The sequence below is a fragment of the Cygnus atratus genome, chromosome 11, assembly GCF_013377495.2.
Source record: "Cygnus atratus isolate AKBS03 ecotype Queensland, Australia chromosome 11, CAtr_DNAZoo_HiC_assembly, whole genome shotgun sequence".
Taxonomy (NCBI): domain Eukaryota; kingdom Metazoa; phylum Chordata; class Aves; order Anseriformes; family Anatidae; genus Cygnus; species Cygnus atratus.
Genome location: NC_066372.1, coordinates 488,379 through 508,704, shown reverse-complemented (window position 1 = coordinate 508,704; position 20,326 = coordinate 488,379). Strand labels below are relative to the sequence as shown.

Here is a 20,326-nt window from a genome sequence, read left to right as displayed (position 1 = left end):
ATATAGCTTTGCACGCATAGGAAATGTTAACAACATTAATACATTATTGCTCTTAATAAATTTTCGTTCTCTTTCAGGTCCAACTTGTAAACAGCCTGAACTGGAAATTTCTGAAGTCAAAACAGAGGTAACTGCAGCAATGTAACTTTATAAACCTGCAAAAAGATCCAGCAAGATCTAACATACACATACACTTATTGTGTGGGCAATGTTTGTACTGACTATCCAGAGTGAAACAAACTACAAGCTGCACACTTAAACATAACAGTTTCTGACTTTCTTAGTAAATTCTCAGCAAAATTGAGTAAAAACTTCATCATACGGAATATACCACATGACAACCACTCATGAAACATTCATGAGATCACTAAGCAGCCAACAGGTAAGCTGCACACTGTCAGCTCAGCAGTCCCAAACTAAAAAATACAAGGGTCTGTGATCATGATGTGAAGCAACATAATGGAGCAGCACCCTGGCACCTGGGGCCCAGGGCACTCTGCAGTGGCGGATACTGGCAGGAGCGGCCGCCGCTTGTCTCTCTGTGCCACTGAAGAGGAAATGCTCCCAAGCCAGGCCATGCATGACACAGCTTTGCCTGCCAGGAGCTGTAAACAAGGAATGATGGCCTCATCACATCCCAGATGCTCAGCGAGCTTTCCCTGTCGAGTGACTGACTCAGGAGATGGCAGCTAGTAGCAGGCTAGGATGCTGGGCTGCATCCCCGTGAGGCAGCAGCTCCCCAGGGGGCTGCGTAAACCCACAGCAGTCTTGAAAACTCTGGAAATGTTCAAAATTCAAGACCTTTTACCACCTCTGAGAGCAGCAGAATAAGCGAAGGGACTGAGCTCTGGGGTTTTGAGCAGACACCTGGCATCCCATCCCAGAGAGTGGCCTCCTGGGGGTGCAAACCTGAGGGCCTGGGCTTGGGGCCCCCAGAAATGCTGGGCCTTCCCATCCACAGCAGGCATTTTCTGAGGAAAACCTCAGTACTATGGCTCCACCAACACTCATGGACTGACCATCCAAATTGGCTCTGTTCTCAGCTGGTGCCTCTGAAGCCACTGGCAGGGGGAGTGGGGCAGGCCCCATTTTGCATTCAAGCGGTGTAACCGGCCTGACAGGAGGCAGCTCCCCTCAGCTGCTGCCCTCAGTGCCCACTGCAGCCCTCACTGCCTCTGCCATGGCTTCCACCTTCCAAGACAGCCGTGTCAGCAAAAGTCTGCTCTGCCTTGGCCAACCCAGGCCATTCTAACTTGGAATACATTTGGAAGCAAGACCAGCCAGACCTGACCCATAACCCTGTGGGCAGCAGAAGGCCTGCAGCCAAAGGAGAAACCATTCTCTTCCTCACTTCTCCCCCCCCCCCCGCCCCAAGCTCCCACAGGAACAGAGCAATGACTCCAACAACATGGCAGGATCTTGGCATGTGTCTGCAGCACAAGGAGGAGCCAAAGCAGCCATGCCCTGGGTGGTTTGGGAGGCAGCAGTATCCATCACAGAGCCGGCTCCAAACAGGGCAGATGACTTCCCCCATCACGTGCACTGCAGCATCAGAGCCACACACAGCAGGTTGGGGGATGCCTCCATACGTGGCAATTTTATCTCCTACTGTAAACATACCCAAAATTTCAAGAATTACCCAGAGATAACCACTGCCCAGCCAGCAAGTTCACTGATGTCATGAAAATCTATGCTGAGAAAACCACCCATTGGTCTTTTCAACCATGAATCAAATTCCTAAAGCTGATTAGTAACCAGAGAAGTCCCGACAGTTGACCTGCGTAGGAATCAAAGTTGGAGGCTATGTTTTGCTTTCCAGTCTGCATTAATTATTTGAGTTCAGCAGGCTATCAGAGCTATCGTGCATCTGGTGTCTGCCTGCAATTGTACACAATTTAAAACCTGTGACCATTACTAATTCCTTAAGTAATGAACACAGATGTAGCTTAAAATATCCAAAAGAAGACTCAAACACATCTCACTATCAGGACCCATTATTTTTAATTGTGTCAAGTCCCATTATTTTCACTTGTACCTCTTATTTCTATTTTAAATGCAACAAACTTGTTGAAACCTGAGCTGTAATGCAATGTCTGCACACAGAAAAAGACAATTGGCATTCATCTATCTGCCAATATTCAGGACAACACACATAAATTAGCACTCTTTCCATAGTGTCACCTTCAGATCTGAAAGAAAAAGAAAAAAAGTATCTATGGCACTACCCAGATTTTTATGCTGGATAAAAGGAACTGATAGATCATTTGACGTGATTCATTCAATCTGGTAATCACACTAGCATATTTGGTATCATCCACTTTGATTTTTTGTATTACTTTAGAAGAACTTTTTCCCATTTGTTAAAACATAATTAATAAATTGGTTTATGAATGCATATTCTGACAAAATATTAGTTGTGGCCAATGCAAGCTGACAGTAACCCTTTGATGTCAAACAGATTTTTTTATGTTTATGTTTCTTTTGTTTCCTAATAGCAGATCTAAGCCATTGTGGTCTGTTGTGTAAATATGTATTCATGGGTTTTGTCTACAGTGCCAACAGAGCAAATGACTTTCAGAAAGTCTATGTTCTATAAGTCCTAATGAGGTGCTGGGTAATAAAAGTTATTACACAAGAGTGCACAGAGGCAGTACAGTCATTTCTCTCTACAACAACTGAAGACACTTTTCCTTTTAAAATTGGTTTGCTTTACTAAATACAGGTGATGTGACCACACACACAAAAAATATCTTAAGCTATTGCATATATAAATGAGAAATAAACAATGTATTTTTTACACCAACTGCTGAATGTATTGGTATAGTGTACAGAAAAGCAACATTTTAATGTAGGCCTTATAAACCGAGGCAGCAGTATAAGGAAGATGATCTTAGCACTGATTAAAGCTTTTCATTTGTAGAACACCTATACTTAGAAGAAGTAATTAACAATAACCAAAACAGCTAACAGGTATAATCTTTAGAAGCTGCTTCATTAAAAACTGTAGTGAAGTCGTTTTGTGACCATTTATCTATGCACACAACTCCAATAAAGGCTAAAACTAAAGAGGTCAATGGTAGAATATGTCAGAAGAAGAACCACAAGAACAACTTTATCTTTACTCATACTCTATTTTTCTTTTTAAGTCTTGACTCATAAAATACTTCAGTGTGGCCTAAAACAAAATGAGGTAATACTAAGGCCCACTTGTTCCGGCCTTTTACAAAGGTGCCAAAACACGAAACAAATGTAGTAGGGATATATCTCTTCTGTACTCTGAATGGGACTTGGGAGAAAGTCATGCTTTCCTTTACTAGATTACAGGATTAAGGAGTGTGCACCTGGTAAAACAGCAGCTGCAAACCCAGGCAGGAATGAACAACATAGACATTTCTTCAGCATTTTGTACTCTTTCTCCTTCCAGTACTCTCTGGGAGCTTCACAGCTCCATACGCTCCTCACGCCAGCCTCTCACTAACAGACATCGCAGGAGCATGAGAAAGGGGTTGAACTATGAACAATATTTACCATTTTAGTATATGCCATTCCATTACATTGCACAGTTATTGTTTTTCCACTGTTAACTGCATGAAAAGGATGCTAAAGCCTCAAACTGAAGTGGTCAGTTACGTAGGAACACTTTTCAACTAGGATAGCAGGAAAATGGCAAGGTAAAATATGGGGACCAAGCAGACTACACACTGAGTCTGAAAAGATACTCAAAATGAAAAGGATGACGGCTTTTCATAATATTACAGATGTCAGTTGAGTGCATTCCTCACTGACTTCAGTCAATATCTTGTTCATATAGTTATGGACATTTGCACCAAAAAATTTTCCCTCACATTTCATCCTCAAAACTACCTATTTTGTACAAAAGTCAAAGACTTCTATATCTAAGAGACAAACACCATATTTATATGAGAATACAATTGAGATTACAGCTGGCATCTCAGATACAAACTGAGACACTATCCCAACCAAGATCCTACTTCATATCAGATACTCTACCCATGATTAACCACTGAGCTCTTTGTTTCATTGTATTAATTTCATTTTACTTATTTTATTATGGATCTAGGAAACCTTCCTTGAAAACCTGAAATTCAAACACTTCTAGACAGTCATCTCTCTGAAAATTCTCATTTTCAATGCATCTGGTTTTTTTGCCGATGAAAAGCTGTTCCACTTAAAAACCTTGACCAGTTCTGTACCTCCAGCACCTACAAAAGCATCACTTTAATAAGTTCAGCAACATTAGATTCAGAAGATGCGTACTGAGCCTGGCAAGGAAATGCTATAATACTCGATTAATTCATTGCAAATCAGTAGGCCTATGTCTGTAAAAGACGGCATAGTGTCTGGCTTAGTAACCCCCAAAATTACAGAAGAATTACACAGCAAGATAAATTCAGCCAATTGCCAACAGTGATCTCTCTATTATTACAACTTCTGAACAGTGTATCTGTGCATATCTAGTGTTGAATAAAAATAAGACATTTTCCAGAAAGCAAACAAAGACTGGAATTAGTGTTACAAAATGGCAAATAAATATAACTTCCAATAAAACTAATTTGGCAAAGAAGAGCATCTCCAATAGCTAGTTTCTGAGTCATTATTCAGTATCGTCATAGGAGGCTACACTTTCTTTCCTGTGGTCAAGTACATCTGGTGACTCAGAAGTAATTTGTCCTAAATATCGAGCACTGAACTATCTTACATACCTCACTAGTTTCACGGACACAAAACAATATCAAAGACACAGAAGAAATACTTACTTGATTTTGAACCACAGGAGGGGGCTATCTGACCATTTGGGCATGTGCACATGTTTGGTCTAGAGCAAAATCCATCCCCACAGGAATGTCTGCAAATCGCTACAAATAAAACATATATGCCTTTAAAACATGCTTTAAAAACCCCAAACACATAAAAAAACACCTCATAGAAAATACACGTTCAGTTCCTGACACCCATAGTTACAAACTCATTAAATTGTGGACAAAATCCAAACAGAATCCAAAAGGGTTCCTGCCATTCATCTCCAACTCTAAAAAACAACTAAAACTTAAACATCCAGTCTCTTATGAAAAAGCCTGGGAACATGCCACGGGCTGTGCTGGATATGTAGGGAGATTTCCTTGGAAAAGGAAAACTGTGGTCCATTTTACCAAATGACTCCTGGAGGAAGGATGGCTCTTATGCAGCATTACAATGCTGTCTTTATTGCTGCACCACAGACACAGCAGTGTAATAATTACCATCTGAGAGCACATTGCCTCAGTATCTCTGGAGAGGGTCTTATCAGCCTTACGGAATTATTTCTGGGACAATGTAATATTACACGTGATATGTATACAGCAACATGATGTACGTATGTATACATTTATGTCTCTACATATATATTTCAGGGATATGGTCCAAACAAGCAGAGCAAATCTACTTGCTGGCCCAGTGCTGTTGCCTCCTTCCATTTACTTAAATAGATTAACGTATTCCACAGCTACTCACTCCTGAGAGTCCACACACCCCTTGCATCCCTCTACCACAGACTTAAACAGAACATGTGGACAAGATTAATCCTTTGTTAAATATTGGTATCACATCACTATATTGTAGCCCACAAAACTCCGTATATTAGTTTAATATATTTGAAATGGTAAAGAAATGATGTGCAGCTGTTATTGAAAGCATACAGAAACACATTTCAGTTCTAGTATACAATTAAAAAAATACCCTGACATACAGGGACAAAGATAAACCCTCAGTCATAACATATAACTAGATTAACTTACGGACTATGCATTGGTTTCCACCAGGTAAAGTTTTCCATCCAGGGCAACAGTAAGCATTGTAACGTGATCCACACACATTCGGTCTGGAAAAAAAAAAAAAAGAACGAATTCTTATTTTTACTCAGAAATATGCTCTATAGTAGAGTCATAAAGATGGAAAAAGTAAATCATTGCAATATACATTTCAATAATTAAATCTGAAAGTGTTGTATGTTTTTAGCAGAACTGTATGCCTTAGATTGTTGGTTCTTTTTATGTGACATACACTCTTACAAATTGAAGATGACATTATAAAGCATGAAATCAAATCAGTAACAACTGAACAACAAGAACAGAATGGACAAAACTTGCCTCCTATCAACCCATATCTGAAAAAGTAACTCAGAGTTTTCTAGCAAAACACCCACTTAAATACAAAATGAGGGATCATAACCATCATCATTAATGAATACAAAGAAATCCAGTGCCTTTTGAACAATAACTTTTAAGCTTCTTGTCTTCTCTGCTTTAGTCTAAAGCACTGTTACTGTTCCCTGTTTTGGCCATGAGCAAAACTACATGTCTATGTATCAGTGAGACATGCCAATCATGACATTAGCCAAATGAGCCAAAATACGCAAATGCTTCATTAGCAAAACTGACTTACTGTCAAAAAAAATCAAGGATGTGGGTGCATGTAGACAGATAGGGCCATGTGAAATACAAATGAAGGGCTACTCCAATGAGTATTTCTTGCACTTCTTAAATGATGGATCCATAGGAATTTTTCTTTCCACCCCATCCCTCTCACCCATATTTCCTTTTTTTAAAAGTATACAAAAAGAGTTTACAACAAAAGCTGAAAGGATGTGGCAGCATTCCTATGATTTCACTGGTAAAAATAGAAAAGTTTAAACTGTTCTATGCCCCTCACTAGTAACTTTTTTTTGATGTAAGTTGTCCCATTTATTTAATGCACAAAACGCATCCACGCACGTAAAGCTAGTAAGGCATAGCTTCAAAAATGAAAAAATACGCCTCCTTTTGTTGTATGTCTCAATCTTATCAGATGAAAATTTTACAATATATTACTATTATGAGCAATTACTCATTAGATTAATGCAACTAAAGCTATCTATAAACTAGTACTTCCTAGAAACTGCTTTATTAAAATATTATACACAGATTAGAGACAGATTTAAAGTGTTTATTGTTTTAGGAAGGGGTTTTATTATTGTTTTGTCCTTGGTCGTTCAGAAAGTTCTTCATCCCTAGTATTGCAACTGCTAAGTAAACAACAGTTACCTCATATGGTGAGGCAACTTAACAAAAACAATCTTAATATATACAAACATTTATTTATGCACATTTTCTAAATAACAAGATTTTTATACTGTATTTATTTAGGGATTTGCATTGTTCATATAATTTCAAGTATTCTGATTACAGCAACTTCAGTGACACCTAGTCCCCTCATTAAGTGCTTGGCCAGAAACTACTCAAGTCAAAGCAAACTACCATTATCTTCCACAAGATTTGTATAATTGCAAAGTGGTAACTGAGGCCGTGAGCAACACAACTGGGCATGTTGCAGGGCCCTTTTCCCTTCCTGCACTCTTCTTATTCATATTATTCCGATGTATTCAGTTTTAGTAATGTCAGCTACTTCCCTGCAGGGCTATAACCATGTAACTTTCCTAGAGTTCCCTGTTCATCAATGCCAAATGTTGCTCCATGATCATCTGCCAAGTAAGACTGGCAAGCAGACAAGTGAGATTGCTTTTCACCTTCTCTGGTCAGAAGAAATAATGGAACTTACTAAGACAGACAGAATGGGTTTGTTGCTACCTGTTACAACTACAGGCACAAACCACCCATTTCTGACCCAGGTTGGTAATAATCTGTGACCAGCTGACCATAAAGTGATACACAGACACTCTGTCAAATTTCCGTCTCGTCAAGCACATGGTTTTGGGGGCCATCTGGACCAAGCTAAGAATCAGGAGCAGACATCTGTGCCATGAAGAAAGACGATTTTTAAAATCTGTTTCCAAAATGGGGCTCTGGAAAACCTAGATGTGCCAGCAACCATGAAGTCAGAGACCCTGAGAGTCTTGAGGCTGTCCACATGGTAGACTATGCCATACGTCCAAGAAGCTCCAACTCTGGGGCAGCCTGCTTAGCTTTCAAACAAGAAAATGAAAAAAAAAAAAAAAGAAGAAAAAAAAGTCATCAAACTGTACTTCCATGGAACAGTTTGAGTCTGACAAGTGCATTTTCCAGTGGAACAGTTTTTCGTCAGAAAGCTGCTGTCTAGCTCATAAAAGAAACCTGTATTAAATTCTAAGCTCTACTGTAGGTTCCTCTGAGAGGGAAAGGAGTGTTCTTTACTTGTGTCTACTTGTAAAATGTCTTTAAAAGGAGTTAAGTTTGAAGGTTAAATTCATTGATATTTATGAGGTGATCAAACACTATAGCAATAAATGCCTGTAAATAAATAAAGTATTTGAAAGGATAACAATTTACCTCATGTAAAATCATGGACACTATCAATCATATTTCAAAGGTTCTATCGTAGTATTTAATTTAAACAGTTAACCACCACTTGGTTTAATAGAACATATTTTCCTGCTGATATTACAGGCTATGAATAAAAAAAGAAGCATTCTATATTCTTATAAAACTGTTTTCCTGAACAGCACTACAGAGCTCAGTAATAAAATAAAACCTGATTTGTAATGGTAAAATAGGTAAAAAGGCACCCATAGCACCTTCCTGTCACTCCCAAGCCAGAAGAGGGATGAGGAGAGCTGAGGGATCCTGAGATCCTCTCAGGAGCAAAGGAGGCAGCAGCCCTACACCCGCTTCCTAAACCCCAGCCTCTCTCTTGCGGAGTGGAACACATTTCCCGTAACACAGCGAGCTCTCAACATGGTGCCCATCATGGAGACAGGGACGGCAAGGGGGAGCAAATTCACTATGTCCATGCTTATTAAAGCTCTTGGGGTCCTGACCACTGTAGACGTTTTAGGAGGCAAGGAGACAAAACACTGAAAAACACAGGTTCAACATGCTCTCAATTTTTTTTTTTTTTTTTTTGGGTGGGGGGAAGGTTGAGGTAGGGAGAGGGGAAGGAGGAAGGCTTTCTCTTTATTTCGGAGTCACTTCTGAACTTGTAAACCATAAAGGATTTCTGTAATGGTACGGTGCTGAGAGACACTGACTGATATCCAGTTTCATCAAAGGCATCCAAAATAAACAAGAAATTATATCTTTGATGATATGCAAGTACAAATTCAGTAGCAAAATGAGTTAAATAATTATCAAAGGATGTTAGTCATCAACTAGAAAATGACTGCAACAGTGAAGAGAAAAACATTCATCCAGAAATTCCAGTAATTAATGCTTGAGAATGACAGGTTTGGCTGACAGCATCTGCACGCATCAAAGTAGAAGATTTCTTCAGGAACAACTGCAGGGAACCTCTACCCCTGTTAAGAAGAAACCACCCAGCACAGGAGCAGTGGGGACACCTCCAGCATCACGGCTGTCCCCTGCAAGGCCCCGACAGACACACAGCCAGAGCCCAAGCTGCAGCCTGCCCGGGGCTGTGCTAATGCTGTGCATCCCGCTTCACCCTGCCTGTGACCTCTCGAGGAAATGACAGCCCACTCCTGAAGAAAGCATCGCCCCCCAGCTGCTCCCACGGCAGGAAGAGTTTCCAGCATTGCTGCGAGCGAGGTTTCGGGCCGAAATTCCGTCAGCAGCACTGCCATGCACTGGCCAACGCTGGCGTAACCCAGGCTGAATCAAACCCAAAGCGTGGGTCTCAAATAAATTAGGTGGAGAGACGAGACAGAGTGGGCAGGAACAGCTGAGCAAGTACGGGAGATAGCTGATCTCCAGATACAGCTGAGCCGAGGTGCAGGGACACAGAGGAAGGTTTCTCATCACTCCCTCAGCCCATTTTTCCTCTCCCTGTAGAAACGTGCAGGGATTCTTCATTGCAAGAAAATGCCTAATGAAGGACTTCAGTTAACTCCTTGGCTGCAGCAGCTGGCCTATTTTTAACATAACGTAGGGACACAGTTTTCTGGCATAAGAGAGACAATTTAAAGCAATATCATCATCCATCTGTTATTTTCAAAGAAGCCCTTGCCTAGTTTTCTTCTTATGTTGCTAAAACTGTACCCAGAACTATTTGCTGATCGTTCCCACCTAGAATTTGGGTGGTGTTTCCAAGCTTGCACCAGGAGTTAAAAGAATGAGAAACGGTACCTGAAGAGATGGTAGTGTAGTCTGAAAAACGTGGTCCTGTAAGTCTGGAGATAACCAACATTGCAAGAAATAGTAGCTAAGGCTCCAGAATGTGAAAAGGAGTAACTTTTACAAGCTTTTTTCCAGAGACACCATCAGATCTATACCTTTTGTCATAAAGCAGCTTTCCATACCTCCCTAAACTCCTCAGCACCTCAGAGTAAATGCTGACAGTGCGAAATGGCCCCACTCCGTTGACTCCCCTAGAGCTGAACACAAGACTCAAGAATTTCCATCCTTAGCGATGTCCTTGACTGGACAGAGCTGTAAGAAACCCAGCCTAAGTTAACCTGCCTTGAGCAAGGGTTGAACTGCACAGCCTTCAGAGGTCCGTTCCCACCTAAACAACCTAGAAGCCAGATATTTGGTGCACAAATTAGAAATCTTCTTGCTGCCTGACTGCTAGAAGGAGGACTCTGGAAGCTACTTATTTCATCCGCCTAAAAGGAAACTCTAGGAAACAATGCAAGACTCAGAGTAAACAAAAAAAAATCATTCCTATTATCCTACAAAGGATAAGTACACATTTTTAAGCAAAATATGCTTTTTATATAGAAAGGATTGCTTCTGCTATACTCATTTTTGCCATGCAATAAGTGAGGCCGGATGTTTGTGCCATGCAGAGAGCCTAATATGATAACTATTTCTCACTCTGACAGTAAGGATACCACTGTCCCAGAATCCTGGCTCAGTTCAACTAAAAAAATAATGTGCTGAGGAGCTCTACGGGTGTCTTTGGCTCTGGCCTATGTGCAAGTCAAGAGTTCAGAATGACATGCAAGTTTCCTGCAGCAACACTGAGCGCTTTTCTAACCCTAACTTCCATCACACTGTGACAGCTAAATACAGCATTTAAAAACTGTGACAACCTGACAGCAGTATTTGACTTAATTTGATTAAGTGAATTCTTCCGCACTTGCTCTCAAAATCTGCCTGTGTCTTTTCCAGGGACAGACCCATCTAACCTGACAGCCAGGCACTGTTCTCAATCATAGCCAGGGACAGACGTGCTTCTGGCACGTACTCCCTCCTTGTTCCACATGAGAATGTCAGTGGGTCCAGTTCGACACCCAATTCACATGGCTGCGTAAGACACAAGTATAAGGCATGAGTATACCACCATAAAAACTATCTGCTGGGCCAGACAAGCATGGCTGGTCAGCAGGAGGGATCCAGCAGGTACTCTCCAGTGCTACCCGCCATCCCCACCTTGGAGTACATCCCAGCGCTTACTGAGAGTCTCATAAACCCAACAGCTGTATCAATGCTTGTCAGCAAATGTCCTCAGGTGTTAAGCAATGCCTTTAACTTGTCTTTTAAAATGCTCTCCCTTAGGCTACTGGAAGATTTATTTTAGCTAAGACTGAAGTGTTCCTCCTCCTCCCTCCACATCATTCTGTCTCCTACCCTCTGACTCTTTCCTTGCTGGGACAGCAACGCTGTGCTTTCAGAAGGTCAGTTAACTGTATGTCTGCTGTCACGCAACAGGAAAATTGATCCCACTGTTATAGCTCACCTTGTCCTTAGCAGTCACTCGTAATTTACTCTCTATACAGGGAAGAGAAAAATAAGAAGCATCAGAGAGAAAAAACAAAGGAGAAAAGAGACAGGAAAAAAAATGTTCCTGAAAGGAAACAAATCTTATTTTGAAACCTCAGCTGAACATCACTGGATATTCTGATGTCCTCCAGCAAAACATGAGAGGGAAGCTTGAAGAAGTGGATGAAAATGATTAAGACTGTAGACAAAAGAACTGCGGCTTTCATTTGGTATTTCTGAGGCTTTAATGGTCATGAATCATTTCACAAAATGAGAAGTAGAAAGGAAAACAACAGATTCTCCAGCAAGTCAACATTCAAAGTATTGTTCCAGATAAAAGCTAGAACTACTTCATACCTCAATGAAGATATACGTACAAAAAGAGAAGGCACAGGTTTTAATTTAACAGGCTTCGTTTTACCTTCCAATGTACCTTCCAGAGAAGAGCCCAAACATTACAGAACTGTCACAAAACCAGAAAATGATTCTTCTTATGTCTCTATCTATACATCAGCCTTAACATGAATGAGGCTGTTCTGCAGGTCTGAAATCCTAAAAATAATAAAACAACACTGAAATGGGCTAGTCAGAATCGATGTGAAAACAATCAAAAGAGACATCCACAATACAAGATTGAAGAGCTACAAACATATTTTCCAGCCCAGTGCGATGGATAATCAGAAACACTCCAGGCCACAATTGTTCCATTTTACAAAAATATTTACTGAGTCTGGGGAGAAAGACCAAAGTGACACACATGCATCTATGTCCTGTTCGTCTTTAAGGATCAGGAGGGAGATAAAGAAGAGGAATGAGATGGAAGGTGATCTTACTGCAAGCAAAAAAGCTAATGATTAATCTCTTACTATTTCCATACATACAAATGCAAAGATCCCTTGCTCCTAAGCTTTGTTTAAGGAGAGAGAGCCTCCAGTGAGCCAATGTCTCACACATCTATCAAGAGGAAGTTTTTTCTGGTGATCCATGTACCTAAATCATTTAAGTCTTGCATTTTGGGTACTACTATTCTAATAATGAGAGGCTTCAAAGTCAACATTTGCAGGATGGAAGATGAATGACAATAAACAAGACTATCCTAAGTGAGCAGCACCGCTGAACGACACATTGCAGGAAAGGAAAACAGGCATACAGGAAAACAGAAGCTGCAATTTTATTCAATAGGAATCACTGTAAATGAAGCAGACAGATAGACTCTCCCTGCCAAACCCTAACCAAGTGATCCTCCCATTTCTCCCAAAGAACTGAGAGCAGCCCTGTGCCTACTTCAAAGTCTGCATCGTCAAGCTCAGCACAGTCCAAATGTTCTGTCACTGCTGTACTGTGCAGTTGCACATAGAGGAGCTTATCCAGGTAACAGCAAACACACCCAGATCAGACTGAATCTGGTGAACAACTTGCAGAACTGCCACTGAACACAAAATGTAGCTTGTGTTGGCTAACAAGAAGGAAGAAGTTTACTTTTGCAAGCCTTAAACTGGCCCTTTACTGAAGAAAGTATTTTCAGAGCCACAGCTTGGCTTCTTCGGTCTCCTCCACACAACTCTTTCTGGAAACCTGTGTCACAACCTGAGGATTACTTCTCCACACTGTGCTGCAATCAGGTGCGCTCTCTGCAGGTGCTCTTCTTCCCCCCAGTCCTTTAAGTATCCAGTTTCTAAAGAGTGAACACCACCTGTCTCCCTCGACAGAAGTTCAACAGAACAACTACAAACTGAGATCAGAAAGGCTCCAGACAGATAACACCACACAAAATGTTAGATAATCCCATCTTATAACTGTGGAAGAAAATGATTACCTGGAACAAGTGGGAAGAAACTGTGCGATCTACAGCGTCTCTTGTTTTCTGAGTAAGAGCTGTAGCATAAATCTCCTTCTAACTGGCCAGCCAGCTAGTCATAGCCACAAACAGCCTTGCACAGGACATCTCCAGAATGGAGAACAGCAATGTACCTTCCTACGATGAGACAGAAGTGGCAAACCCAATGGGAAATTCTCCTCCCCTCTGGACACAAAGTACAAACGGATTGCATGCCAGCTGTGACTTACCCTGCAGCACCTGGGTCATGTATCAGGCCAACCTGGTATAGCTAAGGACTATGCAGGCCAAAATAACTAAATAAATACATAAATAAATAAAAGAAGGGAAGAAAGGAAAATAACTACATCCAAGTCCTGATTTTCAACATATTGTCTTGGCAAAGCGGGGCTTGGTGACAGGAAACTTGTTTCATCCAAGCCCCGTGAGCCAATTTTACAATAGTTCCAACACAACCACGTTTTGTACAGCATGTCAAGAACATTGCTGTATCATTTATTGTAGCCTTTTTCCACTGTCTGCTCTAGCAGTGACTTGCTATCATCAAATGGGAAATAAATACTGAGTACATCAAAAGTACTTTTCTGATGACTACTGTCAGACAGCTTTCATTAAAAGTATCAAATGTAAATAAAAATTTACATGTAGTGGTTAAACTAGTATATTCAAAAACAGAATTAAAACACATCGTGGCATTCGGGAAGACATCTATAAAACCAGAATTGAAAATCATACATTATTCCCTCTTTAAGCATTAGCCCTTCAGCAAGCATTGATAACAGCTATTGCCAGCTGCAGAATAAATTCTGTGCTGGCTTCTTGCTAGTCCTAGTCCATACATCCCGCTCCCCAGAGAAAGTCACACCTACATCAAATCACATCATATGGTCCTACTGGGAGAAAGGAAACATGTACACGAGACATGATGCCAAGATCTATGAACTCATTTCACTTTTGAATTAGATTTCCATTTATGTACAGGATAATGTAACAATAATAATAAAAAATAAAATCACGGCCATCAGCAAAGAAACTCGGAGAGGTGCAGAACCTTATGCTGCGTGTAGCTGCCAAGGAGACCTCCACAGAGGCTTTACGCCGTAAGGTGCCGAAAGCTGGAAGGAAGTCTGCCATTCTGCCTGGAAGCCAGCTATTACAGTAATTTGCATGTATTCTTAATTGCCCTATATTAAAAGTTAATGGCATTGCTTTTATACCTGAAAATTCACAGGGCTGGCAGGTGGCAATCCAAAGGGCTCTGTTTCTAGTGCATTTTTAATTACTTTTTATCCCCTTTTTATCCAGGCTCCCTCCTGCTCCCAGGGTGACACAGACAAGGTGTGGCACCAGCAGCCAGCCAGAGGTGTGCAGGCCAAAAAGTGGCAAGAAAAATGTTTGAGGTTTTTCAGTATAAACCAATATTTACCGGTACGGAAAGTCTGCTTTTCTTCACCAAGCTGTTAGTGGTAAATATTGGTTTAAAAAGAAAACCAGAAGCCTTAATTATATAGTTGAATACTGGAATTATATTATAGATTTAGAAGATTTATTTTATTTCAGGGAGCAGTCATGCATAAAAAGGATCAAATCCAACTGAGTTTACTCAAGCAAGCCTATCAGTAAACCTGTGAACTTTGTTTTGTGAGCACAACCAACAGAAATTGATCCAAAAGCCCAATCACCTGTTGAATAGCTTTAATCCAAGTGTGTTATGAATCTCATTGAAGCCAACTATTATGTTCTACAATATTCACTATCATTTCAATTTCACAACAATTAAATTAAATCACTTTTGCATAAATGTATGAAGAAATTTTAGGTCTCTCAAAATTTCTGCTGAGCTATTTGTTAGGCAAATAATTGCTTTCTTTGGTCATTATACTGATAAAAAGGCAGATAAACGTGCTTAAAATCTTATTAAGAACTGATTGATCATCATTAAATTTGAGGTCTTTGTCTAGCATCATCAGAAAAAGGGAAAACCTAATTAATTCTAAGATCTTCAAGCACAATATTTCTTGTATGCAGTAAAGCACCAATTAAATCACCAGTAAATTACTTTCGGCTTTATATTCAAATGATTGAAATGTATATAAGTGGTTCACTTCAAGAATGTATTGCTTAGAAAGAACTTCCCATTCATGGCCCGGTTCTGTAGTTTTTATTTCTTCAAAAATTGATGCTATATTTTTTGGTGTTTAAGGAATAGCAGGATAACGGCTTGATGCCTTATAATTCAACACATTAACGTTTGTGTTAAAGCCTTGGGGGTTCTGTGGATAAAAATGTCTCAATAAGATGCTTATTATTTTTACTTGCTGAACCACAACAGATTCCAGCAACATTTCTGTGAATGGGGAATATGCAAATGATATATCTAGTTACATGCTGAAATTAATTACTGCCTTTCTTTTGATTGCTTTCTGTTCACTTAGAGGCAGCAGGTACCAGCACGTAAACACACACTGCCTTAGACCAAACATACTGGGCACTACTAAGACTTCAGTGCTAATGTTTTAATAGTTGGATCAGTTCTAACTACAGGAGCAGCAAGCTTCAAGCCTTAAAATGAGTACATAAGAGGCTTTTCCACATAATTTATAATTATTAAAGCTAAAAATACTTATAGAACTGTATTATGCGCTCAGACAGCTCACTAGTATAAACAATGAGGCAAAGGTCACAGGGAATAAAGCAAACATCTCCTGCCATCAACAGCTTGCAGTAAAAAATATTAAGTGTGAAAAATCGCCAGAAATGAAACAGATCTTAGACTTCTTCATTTTTACATAAAAGACTAGTATTCACATACAGACTTTCCCTGATATTTTAAAACGCTAAGACCCTTTCAATAGTAATTATAATCAAGCAAATAAAAAGTCTAAACTTAAAAGAATCTGTCTAAAAATGTAACCCCATGCTCCTACAATCAGAGCAAGAGTTCATTTCAAAAAAGGAAAAAAAGAAAAGCAGTCTTAGTCAACTACAATAACATCAAAATAAAGTTTCCCAGCATCTGTTATGATTTGCATTACAACCCTCAGATTCCCAAATGTATTTGTACTGATGAACAAGTTAAAAAAAAAAAAAACTTCTTGTAAAATCATATTTTTAGTGTTTTAGTCCATTCAATAACAATGAATTTTCCCTGTCTAACATATATACAGTTCCTGTACATTCAAAATACGTTTTCCATCTGGGTTTCCAAAGAATTAGTTCCAACCTTGTCTGTTAAAATGACAATTCTTTTTATTCATACTGTACAGTACACTACCACACCTAAGGAAGCACTCGCAATTTCTGAATTGGAAATGTCCTGCAGGGTTCTCCCAACAAAGATAAAGATGACTGGGTGTTAACGAAGGGATTTCCATCTCCTCCAAGCAGCTTATGCACTCTACTCTCAGCCTCGAATGAGAGTTACAAAAAAAGTTATCAACCGAACTAATGGTTTGTTTTGTCTTTACTGTATCTCAGAACATCTGGCAATCATACTTTATTTAAGAACTTGCCTTCCAAGGACACTCATTCAGAACTCTAAAATTCCAAATATTTGACCAAGATATAAAATACCTAAAATTGATATTAGCATTAACTCTAGATTTGCAGATCACTAAGTTGATATGGAACTCACAGATAATATACAATAAAAGGATGGGGATGAATCACTGCAAAGTACACAAGCTGAAGGCTTCAGTTAAACATACGAATCAACCCGTAAGATTGAATACTTATCCTAACCCATCCTGGACTTCAAAAATGATTAAAATTGAAATATCATCTGTGATGCACTATTATTACTATCTAAACAGCACAGTCATATTCAACAAAGAAATTTTATCCTCAGCTGCGTGCCTCTAACTCCCACTAAGTCCATCAAGGCAGTGTACATGTGCTAGGTGGCATATTTTATCCCACTGATCAGAAAGTGATGTTTGTCAGCCTGATATTAACTCAAGAGTTCTAAATGAGAAAGTTTTTTAAAACATCATGAAGAAAAAAAGGTTCTTTCTAGAAAATACTTTTCCTTATAATTTTTTATTACTTACAATTAGTCCCCAACTAGTACAACCCAACAACCCCAATAGCCCCCAACTTCAAGAACAGCTTTTGTCAAAGAAAAGACCTACTCCGTCCAACTGTTCCTCTGGTGACAAGGTATGAGGAAATGAAATAAGAGAGTCTGCCCCTACAAAATCAGATCCTTGAAAAACAATACCGACAGCTTGCATCCATTTTTGCAGAACAAGAACCCTAAAACATAAACCTTCTCCAATTAGGCAAACATTAAAAAAGGCCAAGATTTCCAATCTGCATATAAATAAAATGTACTATGTAAGTGTGAGGAAGTCAGCAAGAAATTAAAGCATATCCATCAAGGCCTCTAAAAATAAAGCTGTAATAGCTCCTCTTGGGGAAGTCACGAAAACAGAAAAAATCTTGCATCCCTTAGTGAAACATAACTATCTCCGTGTAATTTTTGCTACATTTGCTCTCTGCCTGATGAGTGAAAAATCTTGCTATGGGCTGAAACAGTGCACCAGAACCCCTCAGGAAGGAAACATCCTTTTTGCTTCCAATACTGCAACCTTTCACCTTTACCGTGAACTACGTTTCCAACTGCGCACACACGCAATACCTTTCAGCTGACTTAACAATTATTTTTTCTCAGGAAAGGTGTTCCATTAGGATTTGGAAAGCATTTTGCCTGACACGGATTTGCCCCTTAAAAAAACCACCCTGCTAAGCGTGTGCCACGATGCTCGATGATGAGTTTTCACTCTTGTACGCGTTGCTCGCTCGCTCTAGGTACTGGATAGCTCTGACACAAGCAGCGGTGCCAGGGCCAGGAGCAGCAGTGGAGAAGCAGCACAAGTCCAGAAGGCAGGGGCACAGCGCACAAGGTTTAGAGGGTGACGAGAGCCGGCAGCAAGCGGCGGGCCTCCCCGCTGCCCTGCTTTCTGCAGAGGGGACGCGCGAGGAATGCAGGAGCCTGCAGCGAGCCTTTATCTGCGCCCTTCCCTCGAGCCACCCGAGCAAAGCCCAGCCGCAGCCCAGCGAAGCCCTCATCCCCCCGCACGAAGCACGGCTCCCCGGGGATGCTGTGGGCGGTGCCCGGAGCCCCCCGGCCCTGTGGTGGGGGCATCCCCGAGCCTCCTCGAGGCTCCTGGGGGCATCCCCGAGCCTCCTCCCCGAGCCTCCTCTCCCCGCTTCCCTCAGCCACCGCCGCGGTGCCCCGGGGGGCCCGGCCCGCACCTACCCTTTGAGCGCGTCGTGCCCGCCGCCGCCCTGCCCTCGCCTCTTGGCCCTGCTGGCCCGCAGCTCCTTGCCGCTCGCCCCCTCGGCGTGCCCGGCGGCGGCGGCGGCGCCCCCCTGGGACGCCCACAGCACGGCAACTCCCAGGGCGATCCCCAGCAGCCGCCCCCGCCACATCGCGTCCCCCGAGCCCCCGGGCTGCGAGCGGCCGTCGCCTCCTCCTCCTCTTCCTCCTCCTCCTCCTTCTTCTCGCCGCCGCCGCCGAAGTCCGCCGGTGCCCGCCGCCCTGCCTCCGCGGAAACGTCTGCGAGGCGAGCTGTGAGGACAGAAGGGAGGAAGGGGCGTCAGGGGCAGGGCGAAAGCTGGCACGGCCGCCCCGCGCCCGCCGGCGCTGCCTCCACCTCCCCGCCACCGGGACCCGCCGGGAGCCTCCCCCGGCCGCGACCACTTTCCCCGGCTCCGCCGAGCGGGTACCGGCGGCTGGGAGCGCCGGGGGTCGCCGGCAGCTCGGGGGCGAGCCCTGCGGGCAGGAGCCCCCCGGCCAGCCCGCCCGCCCCGCTCGGAGCCCGCACCCGCTGGAGCCGCCGCCGGCCGCCGTTCCCGCTGCTGTTCCAGCTGCGGCCGCTGCACCCACCGCGGCTCCAGCTGCGGCTCCAGCTGCCCCCTCCCTCCTCCTCCTCCTCCTCCTCCTCCTCCTCCTCCTCCTCCTCCTCCTCCTCCTCCTCCTCCTCCTCCTCCTCCTCCTCCTTTTTCCCCTCCTCTCACTCCCCCCCCCGTCCTCCTCAAGGACCGCCCGCGCACCGCTTTCTCGCGAGAGAGAGGTGACCGAAAATGTACCCCCCCACCCCCAAAACGCCACCCCGGGGGGCTCCGGGGCTGGGGCCGGCGGTGCTTCACCTTCCACGAGGTGGGAGGGATCTGGGCAGGGCACCTGCGGCCAGCCGCCCCCCTACCCCCGGGCCTGGGGCTCTGCCCGGACCCGCCGGACCCCTGGTGCCTGCCCGGGCTGCCGGGGAGCCCCCGGGCTTGGGGCAGGGGGCAGCAGCTCAGGGTGTACCCCCAAAGCGCAGGGACAGGGACAGAGTCCTCCGTCTGAACCTATATAGGCGTCCGAGAGGTTCAGCATCGCTGCGGCGACTTAGCGGCTTTAAAAAAGTAATGCCGAACATCTCTGTTTCCCTTATAAGGAAAAATTGCAACGATGCTAGCTTCACCTTAGAGGCTGCTGCGGGAGGAATAATATGCTTTCTAGCAATTAGCAGGGCAGGGACCGCTGCAGGGATGCAAAAACCCTAGGGCAAGAGCTGAGCCGGGAAACGGCGACAGACCAAACTTGCAACGCATGCAGTGGTAGGCTAAGAAAGAGGCCTCATTTAAAGGGGAGAATTCAGTTATTAACTGGAAGCCCTTAATTCCATAGTTCCATTATTGCTTTATTCCACTCTAGGAAGCAGCATAAGCATAGATTTGATAGATTATTTTTTATTAGACCCCTATCACAAGGAAACTGATTTTGGAGTAAAAGAGGCATAGTGAATATTTTGTGAATAATTACTGCTTTGTGTCTTATAATTCTGGATTTCTCTTTTTTTGATCACTGGGA

General features: G+C 42.5%; 1 protein-coding gene across 5 annotated transcripts in view; it reads right to left on the bottom strand.

Annotated features, from left to right (window-relative positions):
- FBN1 (fibrillin 1) overlaps positions 1–19,677 on the bottom strand; it is a 156,568-nt gene extending 136,891 nt beyond the window's left edge. Inside the window, exons 1-4 of one of the 5 annotated variants that reach the window (XM_050712903.1) lie at positions 19,621–19,677; positions 18,728–19,039; positions 5,796–5,878; positions 4,779–4,877 (exon numbers count right to left, since the gene is read on the bottom strand). In XM_050712903.1, the coding sequence (XP_050568860.1) occupies positions 4,779–4,877; positions 5,796–5,878; positions 18,728–18,900 (355 nt within the window). In that variant the 5' untranslated portion in view covers positions 18,901–19,039; positions 19,621–19,677. Of the gene's footprint in view, positions 1–4,778; positions 4,878–5,795; positions 5,879–18,727; positions 19,040–19,295; positions 19,387–19,620 lie in introns of those variants that run through there. The other 4 variants (XM_050712904.1, XM_050712905.1, XM_035553775.2 and 1 more) reach the window with 4 other exon arrangements.
- Positions 19,678–20,326: the final 649 nt, after the last annotated feature.